The sequence below is a fragment of the Cyrtonyx montezumae genome, unplaced genomic scaffold, assembly GCF_038088225.1.
Source record: "Cyrtonyx montezumae isolate F1298 unplaced genomic scaffold, pur_monq_1.0 scaffold_1, whole genome shotgun sequence".
NCBI classification, from domain to species: domain Eukaryota; kingdom Metazoa; phylum Chordata; class Aves; order Galliformes; family Odontophoridae; genus Cyrtonyx; species Cyrtonyx montezumae.
Genome location: NW_027071825.1, coordinates 19,589,963 through 19,612,517, shown reverse-complemented (window position 1 = coordinate 19,612,517; position 22,555 = coordinate 19,589,963). Strand labels below are relative to the sequence as shown.

The window sequence follows — 22,555 nt, the reverse complement described above, 5'->3', positions numbered from 1 at the left end:
TTCTTTCCCTTTTTCTCTCTCATCTCTTCCCCCTTTCCCCCTGCCATTTTAGCTTAATATACTTTTTTTTTTTTTTTTTACATAGTTTGGGCACTGTTGTAGGGAATTTCATTTCTTAAAGAGATGGACTACGTAGCCATAAAAAGGAAGTTAAGAAATTACAAGATTATATTTAAGTATGTATTTTTGAAAAGCTTAAGTAAAGTGTACTTCAGTTCACAATTAACAGCATTTCTCCAAAGCTATTTATTGAAATTAGAACTGCTTGATTTGTCCATGATTGTATTTCTATCTCACCCTCTACCACCTGAAAAAAAATGGATTTTCACAATGACATACGATTAATGTTGCCAGTGAGTTAATTTACAGAGAAAAAATTAGTGACATTGCACTTGCATGGAATATTTTATCACTTCTATTTACAAACTTACTTCTGAAGCCACTAAGTGCCTAGACCCTTTTTAATTCAGTAATTTTTAGAAATGAACTATTAGAAAAAAGGCTTCACAGTTTTCAAAAACAATCAGTTTTATATATAATCTGAATAAATTTCATATAATTTATTAGGAATGAACATAACCTTTTCAAAAAGTACACCCTGATTTTTTCCCCTCTTCTATCTTCTACTTCTCCCCCAGAAGAGCAGCAACTTTAAAGTGACATTCAATTAGTCAGGAACATATTGTGTCCCAGTACACCAAGTGGAAAAGTCAGCTGTGTGAGAAGATGTACACATTCTACACTATTTGTCTTTGCTTAAAGTATCATAAGCATCACCATTCCTACTCATCCTTAATGCAGACTCTGTCCTTCGGTTTACTAAGGCTCTTGACTTCATCCAGGAGTCTTCTAGGTGTCAAAATATGTGTAGAACCTGAAAAAAATATGACAATTCCAGTCTGATGCAGGTATGATTTACAAACATTCCCTCTCAAAAAGAAATTATATACACATACAGTAAAAATTACAGCTGTGTAAGGCATATACATGAACTAAATATTATACACAAATGTACACATAAATACCAGGTACAAAAAAACAATACACTTGTTTTTTTTCCTGGACCTGGCAGTACAACAGTTCAAAACGTTTCTTATGTTATAATTTATGTTCTGATGCTTTATATAACTGTTATTACTGGGTAGTGTTCCTCTTCCACACACCACAGACACTCGGAAAGCACTGTCTCTCTTGCTCTGCCCCTTGCCCTCAGTTAAATGAAGCCTGCCAGTATTTCAGGATCAGGAGAGACTGGAGAAGCAGAAAAGTGGTGGGGAAGACAGCAAACTGGAAACTGGTGCACAAACTAGAAGTTAAGTCCCTACTCTAGTTTGAATCACAGGCTTTAAAACCTGGGCTCCTTTCATTCTGTCAGATTGCCCCAGTCTACAAAAATCCACCAATTCTATCAGAGGGTGAGTTAGTGATAGGCTTTATCCTAAAAACCAATAAAATATTTGCACTAGATATTACCATGAACAGTAGTTTTCTATAGAAACAACAATTACAGAAATTTGGCTTTTACTGACCAACATTTTCCTGAAAATTTCACAGCAAGCTCCAGATTCAGAGCAACAAAGTTGTTAGTACTGAAGAGCTCATAACTGTAACTCTCCTTGAGAACAGAAGTAAACTTCTACCTTGTAGGGTCACCCTGCAGTTATAAAGGGAAATCTTAACTACTTAAGGTCAGGGCTGTCTTGAACCTCGAGTTTTAGTAGCGTCAATCCGAACAGTCCAGTATTCCTCAAATTTGGAATTGAGAACAGTGTTAAGGTTTTCACTTGGAAGTAGGCAGCATCCAACTCCCATAACTGTTGATAGCAGATTGTACAGCTCAGAATCAAGGTTGTTGCTGCTTTATGGAAGGGTTTTCATCTCTGTGTCAGTAGATAGATTAAATCCTTTTTGACACTAGGGGCTAAATTTAGTTGCCACAATACAGGCATTCCAAGCAATTGAAAATGTTTTAGGTGATCCTGTAAACTACACTTGGTAAAAAAAAAAAAAAAACAAAAGCCTTTATGGTATTGTTTTTAAAAACAAATACTTCCTCCCACAAGAAGCAATTAATGTTGCATTACTTTACCAGGCTTCGTACTGCTTACACATGTAACTACAGTAGTATGCAAGTGTAGCTGTATTAAGTCTATTGAATCGTATTTGCTAAACATGAGGCTACTATACTGTCATAGTATGTTTCCTCAGATAATTCAAGATGATTCTTCTGTAGTTTTCAGTAATAATTTATCCACAAGAATTTATTTATCCATCATATATTATTGCAAAAGAAATGCTCAAACTTCAATCCATACAGAAGTAACTTTTCAGTTTAAACAATTCGTTGGTAGCATTCCTTCACTAAATCAACTTGAGGTTAAGAACAAAAGCCTCCTTACATTTTACAGAAAAGCACTTCCGTGCTACATACGTTTGCTTACAGCACATCTCCACATACCACCCCACCCTCCTCCCAAGGCAGCTTACCAATGATAACTTCACAAGACTTGTAGGCTTGAGAAACTTCGTAAGCGCTGCGCATCTCAGAACACGTAATGCCTCCAATCACAAATATCATCAGTCTCGCGTTACTCTTCCGCTCATCTTGATAACTAGCTTTAGGTTTCTGGCGAGCACTGCAATACATTCCGTAAGATGTATATCTTATAAGATATATGTATGTATAACTTACTATATAAGTTGTACTGATCTATTTTTTGTACTAATGATACACTTAATGAGCAGGAACAGTTCTTGTCTTGCAGTCCATGCAGCAATATTTATCTAAGTTGATAACTACAGCAGTAAGTTAGAGAAGATTACAAAGAGCTATTCTACTACCAAAAGGGAAAATAAACACAAAGCAGAATTCTCATTGCTTCTCTACTGAGATGCTTAATTCTGCCTGCTGCCATTTGCAGTGACAGCTTTCAAAGTTCATTCAGAAGAGCTAAAATCAGAAGTTTTCAGCCTCCGTGAGCAGAATATGATTATCTGGCTGTTATCAGGAAAGATTCAGAAATCCGGGAAAAGAAAAAACCCTTAGAACACATTTTCTGCAATACACAAATAGCAGGTTCAAATTAAACCATCAGCACTCAACGTCCTTGCTAGGTTGCCTAAAAGACTGCCCAATTTCAGTAGCTTATATATATGCTGTTTTAAAAAAACAAACCTCACTGTCTTCATACAGTTTAACTTTGTCTCATCCCTTTACGTTGGGACTGTTATGTGTACAAGTCTCTGTGGACTTGTGTCTCAGGGGCCTGAAGGAGCTAGCTGATGCTGAGACCATCATAACTGGTAAGATTATAATAACTAATTGAGATTGCTGTCAGGCAATAATCCATTATTAAAACTACTTCACACTTAACTACTAAAAGTGACAATATTCTCTTATTGGGAAGATGGAAATGTGAAGCAAAAAAAGCTAACTAAAGAAGCCTAAATAATAAACTACCCAAGGCTAAGAGTTACTAAATTAACAATCAATTTCAGTATTTCTTAGATGACTTTAAAGTAGTTTTACACTTCAAATATTAACTTACATAAATTTTGATATGAAGAAAATGAACTTTAATAATGCTTTACAACATATTTCTTGACTTTTTTTGATTAGGTTACCTTACTACTCCTGAGCCATTCCAGGTTGGGGGACACTGGGAACAATAAGGCCATTCTTTCGAATCCAGTTTGTTTTCTATAGCATCCTGACAGACAACACAAAGACTCACTTTGAAATGCCACAAAAAACAAAAGCCCACCAAGTTTCAACTTCCAGTAGGAATGGCTAACTGGAATTTCATGAGCACACGTAATTTCTCAAAACCACCAATGGCAACTAACATCCCAACAACAGTGCTCCAAATTAGCAACATACCATACCACATAATGCTAAATAAATTGTTTAAGACTTCTGTACATCATTAGAAGTTGAGAGTATACGTGCTTTCCTTCTAAAGAACACCTGAACAATTTAATCATTCAGGTATCACTAGTAGTTTTTCCATCTGCAACTATCCTGATGCATTTCATTCTTCCAGAGGACTGTATGAGAGAAGTAATAGCTCCCTGAAGGGCCATCAGATTAATATACCCATCAAGTTAACAAAAATCTGCAAATGACTGCACTGGGTCAGAATAAAGACCTGGTAAATGAATAATAAAACCCTGCTATTCTGTCGGACATCAGTGATAAACATGCCAAGTAAAATTTTCTAGCCTCTACCAATCTACAGATTAGATTTACAGTACACATTGAAGACCTGCTGGAAGAAAACCAGAACAACAACAGAAGCAGGTAATATCCAGATTACACAGAACATCACTAACGACACGATAGGCAGTTTAAAGAATATTTTCACTTTGGTTTGCTTCAATCTTAAGCCAAACTACAACAAGGAACATAGCACTCCAGTTATCAGGACATTAGAAGTGATTATTTTACTCAACAGAAGTAATTTATAATACTACGGAATCTCAAAAGATTGAATACAACAGCACACTTATCTCTCCACAAGGCACTCAAGAAATAATTGCTCAAATTTACCTCCATAACATCTTTGATAAGAGGTGTCCATCTAGAGAGTTGGAAAACTTCTTCTGAAGATCGGTCCCGTCTCTGTTCTTTCTGTTGCTGAACAGCAGACTGGAGAGATTTTCAAAAAGCATAGTTGTATTATGCACTACGTTTGGGTCTCATTGAAACTTAACAGTTTGCAGCAGGTAGGGGAGAAGTCAGGAGGAAGTTCTGAAGAAATTATCATTACAATCATACCAATACATAATTGATAATAAATCTATAGGCAATCATGCCACTAGACTTCAGGTGTACTAGAAAAACAGCTTTTGGAGACAAGTAATTGAGCAAGCTGGTGCTTTCCAAAACCAAGTAGCTCAAGTCATCATCTGATGTTTTTAGAGGAAGCATTACAGCTATCCTCTCTTTGAAAATTATTAATGTAAATTGTTCAAAGATGCATCATGAAAACAAGAACAACGAGTAATTGTTCACTTCCAAAGGAGATCTGATCAAACCGCCAAGAGTTACTGAAAGCTACAGACAGGTGCTTGGACAGTAGGAAGCTTATATAAGAAAAAAAGGAAAAACCTTACTGAAGAGATAATAGGAACATGAAGGTATTCCCAGTTTCTTATCATATCACTATCACTTTCTATTTGTACATTCTGGATCAGCTTGTCCAAGTTCTCCTGGGTAGTTCCTTTGATATAAGAAAAACACATGACTTAGTTACCATATGTCTGTCAGCAAGACCAATTTTACCTCATGCATTCTGGGCTGTTGTTTTTTTTATTACTACTTCTGTTTGGTTGGGTTTCTTGTTTGTTTTGGTTTTTGATTTGCCAGTAAACAATTTTAGCATAATCTATATTTTAGATAATTTTAGGTAAGAACTTTGTTCAGTGGTCCACTTTTGAGAACAGTACCCAATAGTGTTGTAGATTCTTTAAACTTACATTCTGACAACTTTCTATTCCTTCAGTACAAATTCTTCCCAATTTTCAGTTTGCAATGGACATAGAGTTCCTCCTTTAGCATATTCAGTATTTCATGAAAAGGAGAACACAAGTTGTTGCACACATCCAAGCACAGGAATGATGCTTAAAAAGAATACAGATCTGTGCTTGTATCAAAATGCTTCTTTCTTTATCAAGTGTACCTTTAGCATCTTTAATGTCACATGTGGGAAGAGAAGCTACAGAGGATAGATAATATTACTTTTAAACTTGGCCAGATGCTTAAGTTCAGTAAAAAATACTGGGCTCTACCACAAAACTTTACAATTTAGAGGGAATGTTTTAAATCATACCTCAGCTAAAAAGCAAGGCAGCTTAACATACCATTTCTGCTGAAGATATACAGGAGAATAGCTCTAATTTTGTCATAGCTGTCATGACTTTTGCTGAGCAGAACCGGAAGGAGGACTCTCATCGAGTCTTTCACTTTCTGACCTTCCACATCAGTTCCAAGAGCCAAGTCCTAAATTAAAAACAAAGCAAATAATGTCAGTGAATAGTCATCTAAGGAAGGGATAGGTTTTCTGAATATATTTTAAATATATTTTTAATGAAACTAAAGACCCCAGGGAAAAAAAAAAACAAAATGCATCGATATAAACAGCTTATGGAAAGCTTCTGACTTCGTTATTTCAAGAATAAGAACATCATAATAATACAAATTTTTAAACGTTATGCGGTAACTCATACAGTCTGCACTGGACATTGGAAAAGGTCACAGATTATAGTCAGGCAGAACAGATTTAAATCCTCCTCAAATAATAAAAGACATTCCGTCTCTATAAGATGAATAAGCCAACAGCTCAAATACAGCAGATACAGCCAATGGTTTATCAGTGTTTTTGACATAAATGATTATTATAGCTTCATTTCAAGCTAGAATAGAAACAGATTTCTCTCTCTCCTGTCCCCTCCAAAATCATGACATTCTATACCTCAAAACCATTTCAAAACATCAACTCAAATATTTCCACCTGTGACATTATAATTGCATCACAGAACAGCTTAGGTTGGAGGGGACATTGAAGTTCATCTAGTTCCAACCACCCTGCCACAGCAGGATTGCCAGCCACCAGACATGACAAATCAGGTTCTCCTCCAACCTGGACTTGAATACGCTCCAGCACCTTACCACCCTCCAAATAAAAATTTCATCTTGACATCTAAACTAAAATTGCCCTCTGAGCTTGTCTCCCTTTACCTGTCACTATCAGACCATTAGAAAATTTGGTCCCCTTCTGGCTTGTAAGCTCCCTCCAAGTACTGGAAGGACAAAATGATGTCTCCCCAGAGCCTCCTCTTCTCTCAGATGAAGAAGCCCAGCTCCCTCAACCTTTCATGTAAGAGATGTGCTCTCCCTTTGATTATCTTTGTGTCCCTCCTCTGGACCTCCTCCAACAGCTCCGCATCATTCCTGTAATGGGGGCCCCAGGATTGGATACAAGTACTCCAGATAAGGCCTCACTGGAGCAGGGTAGAGATATGACTATCACTTCCCTCTCTCTCCCTACGGGCTACCTTCTTTTGATGCAGTAATCCAAAATTCACATTAATAACTATCTTAAGTTGAAAACTAATTTCTTAATATAACTATAATTCAAACAGGTACTTTTCCCAGATATTTAGAAAGAGTTTCTTTTGTCAGAACATGTTAGGTCAACTCCATTAAAAATTAAAAGAAGAAAACACAAAGGTAACCTTTATACAGATCAGCTAGATTCAAATGCAAAAAACCCTCTAACAGCAACTCTTTAATTGTTAAGAATCTCAAACATTTAATTCCAGTGTTCCAACCTCAAAAAGTAACTACAAAAAAGATGTACACTAGTGTATGCACATACACTATATATATAATTATGAATGTGGAAGTCTATAATTGTTGTACTATTTGTAATATATTTAGCATATATACATGCACTACTACATACATTTAGTGTATACAGTATATACACTATATACGTAATATATAGTGTATCAAAGATACACTAGTGTATATCAGCACCTATTCCTGAAACCAGTCACTACATGTGCACTAGTTCTATGGGGTTACTTTTTTTTTTCCAGCTTGTTTTAAACATACCTGTTCAGCTTTACAAAGCCTTTCTATGTTAGCTTTGAACTTGCTCATGCAGTCTTCCGCTAAATTAAGATGGACAGCTTGCTAGGAGACAGAAAATACAGTGTCATAGCTTGCTTATTTTTTAAACATATCAAGCATCATTTCTATCAGTTATTCAATCTTTCAACTGTTACTATCATCACACATTTTCTATATTTCACCCTTCACTTAAAGGCTGACCCCCATAATACTTATAAAGCACTATTCCTCTGGCATCTTCAATCCTTTGGGCACACAAGTAGTACAAAGAATTAAGATTTTGAAGTATTAAAATGAAACACCCGGAAACAAGTTCCTATAAGAAGTTTCTAGTAGATGAACATTACATGGAGAAAAGCTACACAGTGCACTCAACGTGAAAATGACAGAATAAACCTAGACATCAACAACATAATTACGAAGCATAAAAGATCTATCACTAAGCAGTAGTTAAGAAATACTCCTTACCCTAGAAATCTCTTTACGATACTGTGGCATCTTTTTCATTAAGTGGGTCAGACTGGATAACGTTAACTGCAAAGAAACAAATAAGCTGAGCATTCCCTCTGCATATTAAATACAGCTCTTTCCCTTTCTGTTGCTGTTTTGCATTTTTCAAACACTCCAATAGGTGTAGGTTTATCTGTCTGTATTTAGGTTTCTTTCCAATTCAAGTTACATTAATTGATAGATCTTATCAGCTGAAAACAAATCAACAGGGAAAACAATACTAAACAAACTTACTTTTCCTTCTGTTGCTTTCTTCTTCAATGAAACTTCTTTCAACAGTTTAGGTATTTCCCTGCACAAAAAAAAAAGAAAATAAATTAGGTAAAACAGGATCAGAGTTCTTAAGTATTTTCTTATAAAAACTGAGCAGCAAGAAGTTCTCAATGAAAGTTTCAAATACAGATCTCATGTAGAGATAAAATCCCCCCACCCCCACAGAAGAAACATCTTTTTTAAACTACTGTCACAAATGATATAATGCAACAGCTTGTTAACACTTTCTGCTAAATCCCTTTGGGTTCAGACAGTTGAAAAACATCTCTAAGGAAATTATTTTACTTTTACTCAATAACTTAATGAGTGTTAACAGGTCTGCTATACATACTATGTTTTTGAAAGTACGCTCTCTTGCCATCAATTATTCAACAGTATGAAGTCTGTTTCCACTACTCCCACTTTTTTCCAGTTCAGACATCTCCCCTCTAAAAGCAACTTCCATAAGCTGTACTTGTAGCTACTTCTTAATTCAGACACATACTCTAAGACATCAGCAATATGCTTGTGCCGAATCTTCACCCAGAGCTCATCATCTTCTTCCAGAATTGCTTCCTTTTCCTTCCCATCTGCTTTGTATCTTCAAAAAGAATGTTCAGGTTGATTTTTTTTTTTTTTACTATTTATTGTTTCTATCCATTGCAATAACTTTCTAGGGAGTATTAATTATAATAATTTAATCGGTATACATGGTAATAACCAGCATTCACATTTTACACTCATAAATCAAGCTGAAACAGATACTATCTGGTCTGAAACAGATACTATTTTCATATTTTATATTAGAATATACAAGGAATATATGAATTTTATACTGAGTCCTTAAGGCAATACCATCTTTTTTTTTTTAAACCAACAGCAACTACAGTTTCAGTGATACATTTACATGTAACATGTACTTGTATCAGCTTCTGATATAGATTTGGTGGTAAAATACATACTGAGACAGTGAAGTGCAGCTTTTTGAACCAACATAAAACACACTAACCCTGAAAGAAAATGAAAGCCCCATCCAGCCACAGAATAAATTAAATGTACAGGTGAAGTACTTTGTAGCAAGTAATGCACTTCAAAGCATTAGAAAACAACTACTTTTTCTGCACACATAAGTAAACCTACAGAACAAAAGAACGAACAACCATACTACAAAACACTTTCAGTTACAGAAACTCACATAGATAATGTATGCAGCCAGAATGCAGAAAAACGAGGAAAAAAAGTAACAAGATTAATTGTGCAAGCAAAACTGGGACTCTACCTAGAAAACATTCTCTGCTACATTCCAAATACACAATTCAGTATCAGAAACACTCATTTAAAATAACATGGAAGATAAACATCCTGTTTGTTTAATGGAACGATGAATACATAGACCTAGTTTGCTACAGTGGCTGATCAGAAAGCTGACTCAATATCTGTGAAGCCGCAAGTCAACAGCAAGGCACTCAAAACAATGTTGCTACTCCAATTACTAATAAATTAATGTATTTAAACTGAAGACAGTTTACCTAGATGTGCAATGTAAATTTGCAACAACTATACAAATTAGACAACTGGAGCTAATAGGTGAGTGTTCCTGAAAGGAATCATTGAGCTTTTTCCTCAAAGCTTATTGTCCTCTTAGTGGTCTTGTCTGCCTTACTAAACCAAGCAAGGCAGTCTGAAATCAAGTCTAGTGTTGATAGTTCACATTTAGAAGTACTAAGTTCAGATGTGTTTTTAAAAATAGAAAATTAAAAACCATCCACCCACAACACAGATTTACTTAAGCAGACAACTAAAAATCAATGTTATTTGTTAGCATCAAGATTAACAAAAATATTAATTAGGTCCCACCTAACTAAATAGGCAAGTTAATAAAAAGAAGCTACAAATCCAAGACGACTATTAACTGAGGAAATACCTACGTACCATAAGCAGCTAAAAATACCTATGGTGCAATTCAGCTAAACAATTCCATGGATATGATCAAGAATAAAGTGCTTAGATAAAAAAAGTACTTGCTTGTAAGTATCATTTTCAATTGGTAGTAGATCATACGCCATTGCCTGGAATGTGAGTTCGTGAAGGACAGTTGATACTGGGTCAAAGCCACGATCGATTATTATTAATTGTGAGTGGGTTTTAGCCTAGAGAGCCATCAAATAAATATTAAAGTTAAGATGCACTGATTTTTGTATTGTCCATCTTAAATTTATTTATAGTAAATTACATCACTGCACACTTTTTTTAAGCCTGCTATTGCTAGGGAATCTTAAACTGAAAAAATACAGTCCAAATATTTATCAATATAAATGGAAACAAACACTTCAACCACCAGAAAAATGCTTTTAGGAAAATAAGTAAAATTAAAACACACACGCAAGCTCTTAAGGCCTCCCACTGCCTATACAGAAATAGGGATGTGGTTTGTACTTCAGAGCCCATTATCCATATTCAGCTGCAATATGGAAAAAAAATCTGCACTAAGGCATCCCAGCATTCATCCTGTGGATTAGCAGAGTGGTGATAGCATCAGATACATGTATTTCTGCAGCAGAGTGCAATGTCACCAAGTCACAATGGTTTACCCTATACTTCTGTGTTGAGGCTGATGCCCACCATGAAAGAAAACATCAGAACCATTATTATGTGGAAGCTGCATCTTTGTGGAAAATAGATTCCTTTAAGGGAGCCACTTCACGTATGTAGTGAAGCCTTTCTTACAGAAATCCATGAAAACTTGTATTAAAACAGAAGTTATTAACTTCTCTTCACGTCTGTACCATCCCCTACAACTTTCCAAGGACAATTAATCAGTTCATTAACATGCCAACTGTTTACTTATATACAGATAAGCTGCACAAGTTTCTACCTCTCAGAAGAGGCTTATGTACAAACAGCTTAATGCCAATTCCTAGCCTTTATTCACAAGTAATTAAAGCCTAGTTTGCTAAAGCCAATTGACAGAACATATTCCAACAAGTTTTTCAGAAGCAAATAGTTTAGTTCACTTTCTACCTTTATTTGGCTTTGCTCATCAGTTCTGTAATAGTTCTCAAGATTTTTTTCGACAAGCTGTGCAAGTCTGCTGGCATTATCTGACGGTGTGCTGGGAAGACAGGAAATAAAAGTAACTTAAATCACTTAATGAGAACATTCAAATATTACCTTTAGAAACAAAGCTTTCCTAGTCTGATGGCCCAGCACCAGAACTCTTCGGGTGTGAGAAATATGCACTTGAGCAAAAATCTAACACATGGTCCAAAGCCTGAAGGTACTGTTCAAAAGCCCACCATTACCTCTGCCTGCTTTCCAAATGATTATGCTTAAAGCAAAGCTCTCTTAAGTTTCAAGTAGAACCCCATCTACACAGTGCACATTGCTTCAAGCAATAGTCACAACTCCCAAGCTTTTCAGATAAGTGTAGACATGCAAAGCAACACCTCAACTGCAAAGCCAGATGGTACTGTGGCCAAAGCCAGCAATACTCATGGCAGTGTGTTAATGGGACTTTCTTCAAATCATTCATAAGAGTCTCACTACTGAATATTTAGGTACCCACATGTTGAACATATTAGCAGCTGGAATTCTATGAATTCTAGGATGTTAAAAAAAAGAACATGGGTTTATCTGCTTACAGTATGCTATGTAAGAAGTTTATTTTATTTTACTAGTAAAGAGAATAGGTTTATTTTTCTCTGAAAAGAAACCCGAGTCCACTTTAGAATGAATTATTACAATACAGGAAAGCACATCAACAAATCTTTGATTAGTGCAATCCATGCAGAAACCCTATGATTTCCAATGCATGAGGCCCATTACAGATCCATATCAAATCAATAAGCAAATGCAACACATGCAGTTAAAAGTAGGGCATACACAACATGGGTCCAACACATACAAGACAAGCATTACTCAAAGAGCATGCAATGCATAACACATCTGTATTTTGATTATAAACTCTCCCCCCAAAAGTAAGTTTAAGGTCACAAGACAAATCTGTAGCTGAACCACAAATAAGTTTCATACTTGAAACCTGACTCTCTCCTGCCTTTGGAAAAGTAAAACCAAAACAAAACAGTCAAGCAATTATTGCCTCACTACCTTTGAAAAGAATAACATCACATTCCAGAATGCCACTCAAGTGTAATTTCAGATGCTTACTTTGATTTCACAGCTTCTACTCTGTAGTCCCTATCGAAGCTCAGAAGTATTCTCCCCAGTGTCTCTACCACTTGTAGAAAAAATAAAAATAAAACACCACACAAAAAGCACTACAGTCTTTGACTCCACCTGCTTCATCAGTTTTTGAATTCCTCAATGCCAACTGGAGACCAATAGCAGCCTCTCTGTTACTGAACCAATTGGGCAAGCAAGGAATAGAAGGCAGCACGCTGGAGCATCATGCTATAGAGCAATCATGAAATACAGCCAGTTTATAACAAAACAGTGTATGGTAAGCACTTACGTGAATACACCAAGAAGGAACCCGCTGCTTTGCCTATGCTTTGCAAATTCCTTCCTTTCTATGGTTGCAAGTAAAAGCGATTAGTCCACAGTAAATAAAGCCATTCTATAGCCTCAACCTATTACCAAATGTGGCAGAAGTGAAAGCAACTACACAAACACAACACCCCACCTTTTATACCGAACTCCTGGATTCTCTTCTAGAGTAGCACATAAGGTAACAATTTGTTCAGCCATCGCTTCCATCACAGCATCTTTATCCTTTGTCTGTGCAAGGGTTGGACTATAACAGCAGTAGAACGCATCTGGGACATTGAGAGTAAATACCTAGGTAAAGCACAGCCAAGAGAAAAAGGCATAAGTTGTACAATTCTAAAAGATCAGTAAAAAGGCCTGCTTGTACTTAGTGTTTTAAGTTTTGTAATATACAATTGCTACACAAAGGCTTTACCTTCAAGAATTCCAACTCTTAAATGTATTAGACCTTGATGAAAGATACTTAATACCACGCAATTACTTTTTCAACAGATCAGTAAGAGGAATGCAGATTTGGAAACAATTTGACTGTCTGTACATAACACTTCTCCAACTTCAGAGAGACTTAACTACAGACCAAAAACTCCCATCCAGATAAAGATGCCTTTTTCCTTAGAGTTGATAATCACCTGGAGTTTGCCCAGGGTTCAGTCTGATGATTTATTCCATCACCAGAGGAAGCAGGTCCAAGGAGTTTAAATTAGGAGAAAGCAGTTTACATTCTCCATTCATTTTTTTTTTAAAGGATTCAAAATACTCTCACATCCCAAAACAATGGGAATAGAAAACTAAAAACAACATTAAGAGACCAAATGCTGTACAGACATTTGACATAAGTATTTCAAAAATACAGGAGAGGCTTGTTGAAAAGCCATTTACAGTTAGCTCTGCAGTTCCCAAGAGCAGACACTGTTTCCAGCTTCCACTGCATTAACAAGTATCAGATAATGCATACATAAGCAACAAGTTACTCCTCAACACAGCATTCATGCTTTCACACTGAAAACACTCCATGACTGACAGTTTCCTTGTTTCACTCTTCAAAAGTAGCAAAGCTGTTACAGGTCCTGTTTTAGTCTGTTCTTTGGGAGTTTACATTTTGTTCCATTTTCCCTCATCTTCAGTTCTCTGAATCCATTTGTTCTCCATTTCCAATCTTCACTGGATAAGCTCTGGAATTCTAAATATTTCTACTTCTGTGTACCAATCTACCTAAGCCCATCAAAGTAACTACACCTTGCCATCAGCAGTAAAAAATTTACTGCTTCAAGAAAAACCAGAATACTTTCCTCCTCTTGAAGTACAGATTCCTCCTCTAGCCTCTCTGTGCAACTCTCTGCCACAACTAATTCCAAGTTTCACACAGAGGGCGTATGCAAACAAGTAACCTTTGGGTACAAGAGCATGTTTTCCACTTAAAAACATGAGCAAGCACTGGAAATATGTCCAAACAAGAATTATGTCCAAACAGTAACAAGTGTCGCAAACATTGTGTCAGTGAAAAACAGAAAAGGTGAAATCAATTTAATTATTTTCTGTAAAAATCAGCAACATTTAACAACAGTCTTACACGCTACGTAGTGTGGTTGAGTTAGAGAAAAAACTTACCTGAGACTCATATGGGAAGAAGGAAATAGTGATTTCCTTGCATCTCCTTATTGATCTGGCACAGGAAGACTTGATTTTATTGAAGAGGTTGTCAGGACAAGCTAGAGAAAAAGACACTAAGCTAAAAGCCTTCTGTGAGCATTCCAGCTACAACTTAAGTCATTTATGAACTCACAGTATTCAAAACCTCCAAAGTAAAACTTGCCTTCCAAAAATGAGCACTTAATTTTTTTTCCCCTTGTGCTTTTAGCACAACTTCATAGCTTCAAATTCTGATCCCACAGCTGTCACTAAACCTACCAGTTTAGTACATCACTGAATTCTTTTTCTTTCAGATCAGTAATTAACAGCTGATCACAGTAAAATAAGCAAGTTGTAGAAGTTTCAACAGCAAAAAAAAAAAGATTTATTACCACTATTTTGTATTTGAGATCTCTTTTTAAAGAAACACTGCTTGTTTTTTTACTGGCTTTCAGCAGATGAGGTTAGAACACTTGGAAGCAGTCTACAACAGTGAAGGATATTAATTACAACAAAGCAAAAAATTTCTGCGGTTTCAGGAGAGAAAGCATATCCCATGTTAACAGAAGGTTGAAGGAAAAAAATAATATGTATATATCAAACAAAGCTACCAAGAAACAGAAACTAGAGATTTCAGAAATGCACTTCTACTACATTTACAGGCTACATTGGAAGAAATGAAATTTTAAGAACATCTGGATGATAAACAATATACAAATTTGAAAATTGCAGTAAGAGATATTTCTCTTGCTCCCTCAATAGAACAGTTGTAACAAGAGCTCATGCTGAAAGCTAGCCAATATACTGCAAGAAAGAGAACAATGTATTTTCAGTGATACTAAAAACTGCAGCACCAGCATCAAATGAAACAAGATACCGGGAGACACAGAGTAATTCGATAACTGCTATGAGAAAACAGTTCCTTGAAACATCAACAGAATGATTCTGTTCTGAAATAGAAAACCTAACTGCTGAGAACTGCTAATTAGGGGAATAAATGGTTTCATAATGTGAGTTTAGTATAAATTAGAGCCAAAAAAAAATCACCAGTCTTGATCAGCTAAGCTCCTGTCAATGACAGCCACACAGAAGCAGACTCACAAGAGCAGCTTATGGCACACAAAAAATAGTCTTCCCAAAATTAGAGAGAGGACCCACCTGATAAGCTTGAATCATTTAGAAATGCACCTTATATAACAAACACTAGCAAGCCCCTTAAATAAGCAGAACAGAAGTTGTCCTTACTTTGAGAATGAGAGTAACAAAAACCAAACAGAAGGATTTCACTTTTGGTTTGAGATACATATTTTCCCTTAAGAGCGACATTAAACAGACAGAGCAACTCCTAAGCAGCAGATGCACGCTATCTCTGAACATCCACAGAAACTGCCAGGATTCAGAGACATTTTGTTCTTTTAATTTTCCTCCTCTCCATCCTCTCCGTATCATTTTTAACAGAGACTGACTGCAGAATAGCATGCAGTCACATTAACCATATATGCACTTTGCAATTAACATCATCCATTAGAAGGATGCTTAGGTACCGTGCTGTCCCTTCTTTCGGGTAAAGAAAAATAAGCTAGTTCACAAATCTGAAGAAACCAGCTACAATAACTAATGATAAAGTATAACTGCACTAAAACAAATACTCACACATGTATATTTCTAATAGCTTCATTTATATGAGGTATATAACATCATTAAGTTGCCTTCCTCCGTACTTTCCAACACAGAAGCAACTAAAGCTAAAAACTGAGACAGGGAACGATCAGCATTGGTAACTGGAAGAACTGAGTGCTGCCACAGCACCTTCAGAAAGTCCTGACAACCAAAGCAGGGTTTACTGAACTGAGTCTCAAATCCTGCCTAAACAAATAAGTTATGTAGCACAGTGCTGCATGTCCTGTAACTTATTTACTATAACAGAGAGAGTACAATGCAGAAGCTTACTTACTGTCAGTGAAATAGACGTATGCTGCTTTGTATCTGCTGGATGACTTGCTGATGAAGTCATCAATAAGACCATCTACAGACTTGAGAGAGGTGGGGGAGAAAAATATCACAGATTTGCTTTTCCACACACATTCAAGTTTCTCCTACCCCTCTTCCTACACTTTTAATTACCCAGTCTAGCTTAAGAATATTGCAAAGTGACATGAAACAAACTAGTATTTTATTTTTTAAATTCAATAGCAACATTAATAAACAATGACCAAAGGTCAGTCATACACCTCAGCCAAGAGCATTCCACGAATGGAAGCAGGACATCATCTGTCATCTTAAACAACGCTGAAATTTTTTCTCACAGTACTTTTTGGGAAGTAGCAACAATCTCCTGCTAGAGGCATTACTTCAAATTGTTTAACCTACTGCATTATTAATAGATGCAATGTCTCTGTCAGGGAGGTTACTAATTTCAACCCAATGAAACATTGCTTCTCTTGATCTACATTTACTCTGTTGGTTTTTTTTAAATACTAACCTTTTTGGTTGGAGTTATGAAATATATTGCTTTCATGTGTGGAACAGGCTCCCGGTTTTTATGCACATTCTCCACCACTACAACGTAAGAAATACTACATTTTGATATTTAGAACTTTATGTAATCATAAAAATACACATTTTAATATAAGGTAATAAAAAAGCCAATGTTACCCATGCAATTCCTGTCAGGCACTTATTTTCTGCCTATAGAGTCTTGATTTTCATTAATTTATTTTTTACTTATTATTTTAACTACAAGTTACCATAAGCCTTTTGCAGCACTTATCCTTCTGTCAACTCAGGTTTAGGACTAAGCTTTTCCTGGATTTTCTACACAGGCAGATTCTACACAGAAAAGCAGGGCAACAAAAGGATGCTCACACTATGGGATACGAGGTATTTTAAAGAGAACTGCCTCATCAAGATTATTCTTCATTATTCTTCTTCCATTTAATCAAAGGAGAGGGACAATGAAACCATGCACAGCATCCTTTTGGGCTCTGGCCTGTATTGTACTTCGTTTGCCCATTTCCTGTGTGCTTACTCAGTTTCAGTGTAATTGCAGGCACAAATTAGACATTTTCAACAAATCAACTCCTTCATTCAGCTCTTGTTTTTCCTGTTTAAACAAACCATTACTGTATACAGTTGTGCAGTACACTAGACTGAAAATGCAGAGATTCATGTTGCTCGGTAATTTTGGGAAGAGAGGCTAAACAACATCAGATGGTGAGATACGGAAAAAAATATCCTCCAGAAATTACTCCCAAGCTACATGGAAAAGTGACAGTTAGGGCCCATGCTGCTGACAGTTTTTTCCTAGTAATAATAGATATCACTTCAGTTTTACACTTCTTAATTATGGAAAGCTCTCATTTCATAAAGAAGCCAACGACTTCTGTGCAACACAACTCAAATTTCAATTCCCGCCTCTGCACTGCATCTGCTTGGCTCCTTCAATTTGTCTGTTGTCTCCTGTTTTCACTTTCTCTTCAGCACTTATGTTTCTATACCTTCATACCCTAATTCTGCTGCCCAGGAGCATAAATGCATTCAAAGCAGCAGATACTACTCATTAGCAGAGCACATTATGAAAAACACAGACAGTTCACCTATTCTTTTCTGCTTTTGTATAGTTTGCTTAATTCTTTACTGAGATCTTGTATTCTTCTCAGTTGACAGATAATATCCTTAAGAAATCCACCACTTCACAAATGATACTCTCATTTTCTTGATATTAGCAAGTAAACAAAGTAAATCATAGCAATAATCATAAGCCTTAAACCAATCAATTATTAAAAAATTTATTAAAAAAAACATTTAGATTCTAGGCAGTTCCATTTTTTAACTCAAATCAATTGCAATTAATCAATTAACTCTAAAAGCCATAAACCTACTAGTCTAATACCCCAAGATAACTCGCCTTCAACCCCCCAAATTAAGACAATTCCTTGTACACATAGCATCAACTCAGATCTTTCCCTTTTCCTTATCAGGACACAGCAATCCATGTACTGCAAAGAATTATGCTTACCTGTGATACCCTCTGCCAGTAGGTCAGACATTTTGCAGCACATTGACAGTAATTTAGTAGTGTAATCATCTAAAAGAATTACCTAAAAATTAAAAATAAAAAATAATTAGATAAACTGACTGGGTATAGTAAAGCTATATTATTTCTTGAGTTAACTGACTTGAATATTTGATTCCAAAATCTATTTCTTTATGCTGTATCTTTCTATCACCTGCATACAGAAACCAGAGTAGTAAGGAATCAATCTTAGGCATCTCCTTACACAGAGGATTTAAGAGTATTAACTGCATCCTTAATACGTTTCTTATCTGCAGTCTTCCTACTAGAAACCACCTAAAAACTTTCACTTCAAGACACTAGTCTTCAATTCCTGCCAAATTTACCATACCGCCTGCTGAAATGAGCTGTAAAACACTTCCAGCATAAGAACAGATACAAGTGGCTTCTTTCTCCTCCCACCCTACTCGTCTGGTTTTTGAATTTTTTAGCAGGCAAAAATTTTCTCCAGATAACAGAGCCTATTTCCCTCAGACTCATTAAGTGATAAGGCCTTCCCACCATTCCTGACCATCTCTACATATCTTCTTAAGCCTAAGCATCTACAAAATACACACGGGATTCCTCCACTGTTTTGTACCACTGCTTACATACTTGTTCATTCACTTCCTCGCAATTCAGGAGACATGCATACACTTCAGAAAAAACTCAAGAACCATCAAAAGAATCAAGATTTTAAGAAGCCCAATTAATTACAATATTTTAGGCTCACAAAGAAAAATATGACAATGAATTTCAGAAACAAAGTCAGCCACACAAAATAAAGAAGTTAGTTTGTTTCTCTTCCCAAATAGTAATAATTGGTTTAACTCACAACAGGAAACATGAATTAGAAAATATTAAAGAAGAAAATGCACCAAAACACTGTGTAATGAAATTGAAAAATCAAGTGTTCTCTCAAGTCTGCTTTCCTTTCAGAAAATCTCACAACACAAATAATAATTAGATGACTAACATGGCCAAGCATCTTTCAAAGGCAATTTACAGAATCCCAGGAATCTCTGGGCTGCTTGAGGGCATCTACTGAAAAGTAACTAAGAAAAACAAGATAACAGTCAGCAAACTTATTATGGGAAAAGAGGGAACAAAAGATAAGTCACACACATACTGGAAGATATTCAGAAACACTTTAATATAAATAAGAAAAAAATTGAACATTTAGATCAAATGATCTTCTTGTGGTCACTTTATCTGTGCTTTATATTATTTCTGCTACTGTTCATGCATCACTGAAAGCAGCACACACGTTAGTGGCATCAGTCTCCAGCCTTGCCCGCCTTGTTGAATCCTGTTCCTCATATATCACATAGCAGTGTCAATTTCTCCTGGATACCACTGAAATTAAAGCAGCAGTGTGAAGTTCTAGAGAAACAAATAAAAGTAGTAGAGCTGATACTCTATTATTTGGAAAGCAGGCGAAGTTTAAAGCAAAAGAAAGTCATCCATCAAACGGTACTTATACAAAACTATACCTTCCATTCATCCTCTTTCCGGCAGTCATCAAATATTGCAGATTTAAGCTCTACAGAAAGGAAGGATAGACAGGTTAACAATCACTCAAATTGTTCCAAAAAAGAATTCTTCGCTTCTGCTGAAGTCACCCTAAACAATCAGAGTCCTGTAAATATTTCATTCTGGGGCTTTGTTTCTTTGCTTTTAAATAAACTGTGCCACTACAAAGATAGTACACATTGAAAAACTTCAGCTGCTCCTTAAGAAACAGCCATTAGACCAACACATTCACCAACAGGCAGACCTACCTTCCCACTACATACGGGCCTTAAATGTTTTCATTCTCCCTGTACAATTCCAGCAGAAACCTAAGGGAACCTCAGCTCATTTGGGAAATAAAAGTTACCTTAAAACAGGCAGCTATTATTTTCCCTTGCTATGAAAGCATTGGGAGAAATGCTGACTAGAAAGCACAGAGTGATAATAGCTGTAAGGCGTAACTTATCCTAGATCCTGGCTCTAAGAGACCACCACAAGTACAAGTTGCACCTTTCTAGAGCAGGGAACATCAGCTTACCAGTAGCATATATAAACTGATAAGACAGAAAAGTGGAGGAACTGCTGAGCCAATGAACAAATCAACAAAAGAATAAATAAGTCTGATTAGTCTGTTCTGTTTTTCCCCAGAGTACAGAATTTCAGATGCTGCTGCAGGCTGGGTCTAACTAACAGCAGCCATCCTGTGAAACAATAAACATAATGCCAGGAGTAACAGAGGTCTAACACAAGCTATCAGGTTCAGATGGCATTTTTTGAATTTTTTGAAAGTGAAAGAACTGTCAAGAACTCCACAATAGCAGGTGCACATAAGCAGAAAGTACATCTGTTCCTTCAGTGTCTGTAAATATTAACATTTGTACTTTTGTTAAAGACATTCTGGCATGACACAGTACCTAATACACCAAAACTCATACCCAAACGCAGGCGTGTGAACTCATCTGGATTACTAATTTTTTTAGCTTCATGAAAATTCATCATGCTTTGTATTTTCTAAGAACGCTCTTAGCAATAGCTTAGTATTTAGCATTCCAGAAATCTTTTTAGTAAATTGAGAGCCCGAGAGCATATCTAAAATCTGAAATATTTTTCCGTGCAGTACTTCAATTTACTTGACTATAAAATCACCCTTGTCATAACAAATAAATAATCCAGCTGTCCACAACTTCATTTCTATAACCAAAAACAGAAGATGCTTCATCCCAGCATGAAAAACTTAATTATCCAGAGCAACCAGTATAGCAGATACAGCATACTTTTCCCTGCAACACTCATTTATGTTATCCCCACCTGCAGCTACTCGTCTGAAGCATTCACTCTGGCTTACAGACTCGTTAATTTGTTGTTACCAAGCAGCCATAGCTCACACATTAGTAGTGCTCCATTCCTTCCTACAGGGTCATTTCCTCTGCTCCTCATACCACACCTACCCCATTCAATTCGTTTGAGGCATTCTTCCTCTACATAAGAGGATTGAGAAGTGAAATAACTAGGCACAATCCAGATTGAATAACAGACTGCTATATCTGTGTGGTGAAAAATGCCCAAAACACAAGAAGTGACAAAAAAAAAAAAAAGCAGACCATGCTATACTTCCCAAAGGGGGTCCCTAGACTGCAACTTTCACCATGAGCGTTTTGGAAAACAAAGTTAGAAAGGCTGAGTCATAAGAAGAATTTTTTTTTTAAGTAAACAAGTAGCTTTTCCTTCTCTTTCCCAATTTTTGATTACTTATTCACTACTCTTCTCTGAAGATACGTGCCAACATCACTGACGATGTCCTCCGCCGGAATGAGCTTTTGCACGCAGTTGTGCTCGGATTCAAACACCACCCTTTGCAGAAACACACGTTATCGCGGAGCAGCCGCAGCTCCGCAGGGGACGCGAGAGCCGCTCCCGAGGCCGCGAGCTCCGAAGGAAGCGAAACCCGCGGCAAGGACACTTCCGCTCCACCTCCCCCAGGTGGCGGAACCCGGCCAACCCCGCCTCGCCACGGCCGCAGCCCTTCCCGCTCGAGCCGCCGCTTCGTGAGGTGGCGGAGGACGAGCGGCAGTGCGGCCGTGCTGAGCTCCGCACAGATGTGCCCGGACCCGGCAGCGCTCTCCGGCCGCCCAGCTCCTACTAAGCTCGGCTCCAACGCGCCCGCGCCCCCGTCCCCGCCACCCTCAGCTCCGCCGAAGCGGCGAGGCCGCCGCGACGCAGACCCCCTAGACGGACAGGAAGGAGCAGCGGAGCGAGACCCCCACAGACTCACTATGCCACACCAAGCCCTTCAGCCCCCGCACCGCCGGCGCCATCTTGCACGCAGTCACGCCGCGCCACTCCCGGCCGCGCCCTTTTCAGAGGCGGTGCCGCCCGGCGGCGGGCGGGGCGTGGAGCGGAGCGGGGCGCGCTCCTTGAAGGGACGGCGGCGGCTTGAAGGCTGCGGGCGGGGAGCA

At 37.2% G+C, this 22,555-nt stretch overlaps 1 protein-coding gene across 1 annotated transcript; it reads right to left on the bottom strand.

Moving 5' to 3' along the window:
- Nucleotides 1-208: 208 nt before the first annotated feature.
- Nucleotides 209-22,427, bottom strand: STXBP3 (syntaxin binding protein 3). The gene is made up of 19 exons (XM_065742918.1): nt 22,372-22,427; nt 20,081-20,130; nt 18,552-18,633; nt 17,016-17,092; nt 16,488-16,566; nt 14,513-14,613; nt 13,041-13,195; nt 11,420-11,510; nt 10,424-10,548; nt 8,904-8,999; nt 8,381-8,438; nt 8,105-8,170; nt 7,619-7,699; nt 5,863-6,001; nt 5,116-5,222; nt 4,550-4,648; nt 3,625-3,710; nt 2,488-2,636; nt 209-874 (listed from the first exon to the last, which is right to left on the bottom strand). The coding sequence occupies exons 1-19, from the start codon at nt 22,412-22,414 to the stop codon at nt 783-785; spliced, it is 1,776 nt and encodes a 591-aa protein (XP_065598990.1). The 5' UTR covers nt 22,415-22,427; the 3' UTR covers nt 209-782.
- Between the last annotated feature and the right edge of the window lie 128 nt (nt 22,428-22,555).

What these genes read in the sequence shown, in the direction of transcription:
- STXBP3 (XM_065742918.1), bottom strand. Translation starts at nt 22,414, where the DNA reads ATGGCGCCGGCGGTGCGGGGGCTGAAGGGCTTGGTGTGGCATA. An exon ending in ACTGGCAGAGGGTATCACAG is followed by an intron (nt 17,093 to 18,551) that starts GTAAGCATAATT and finishes CTTACGTTGTAG; the next exon opens with TGGTGGAGAATGTGCATAAA. An exon ending in CCAGGAGTTCGGTATAAAAG is followed by an intron (nt 11,511 to 13,040) that starts GTGGGGTGTTGT and finishes CTGTCTTCCCAG; the next exon opens with CACACCGTCAGATAATGCCA.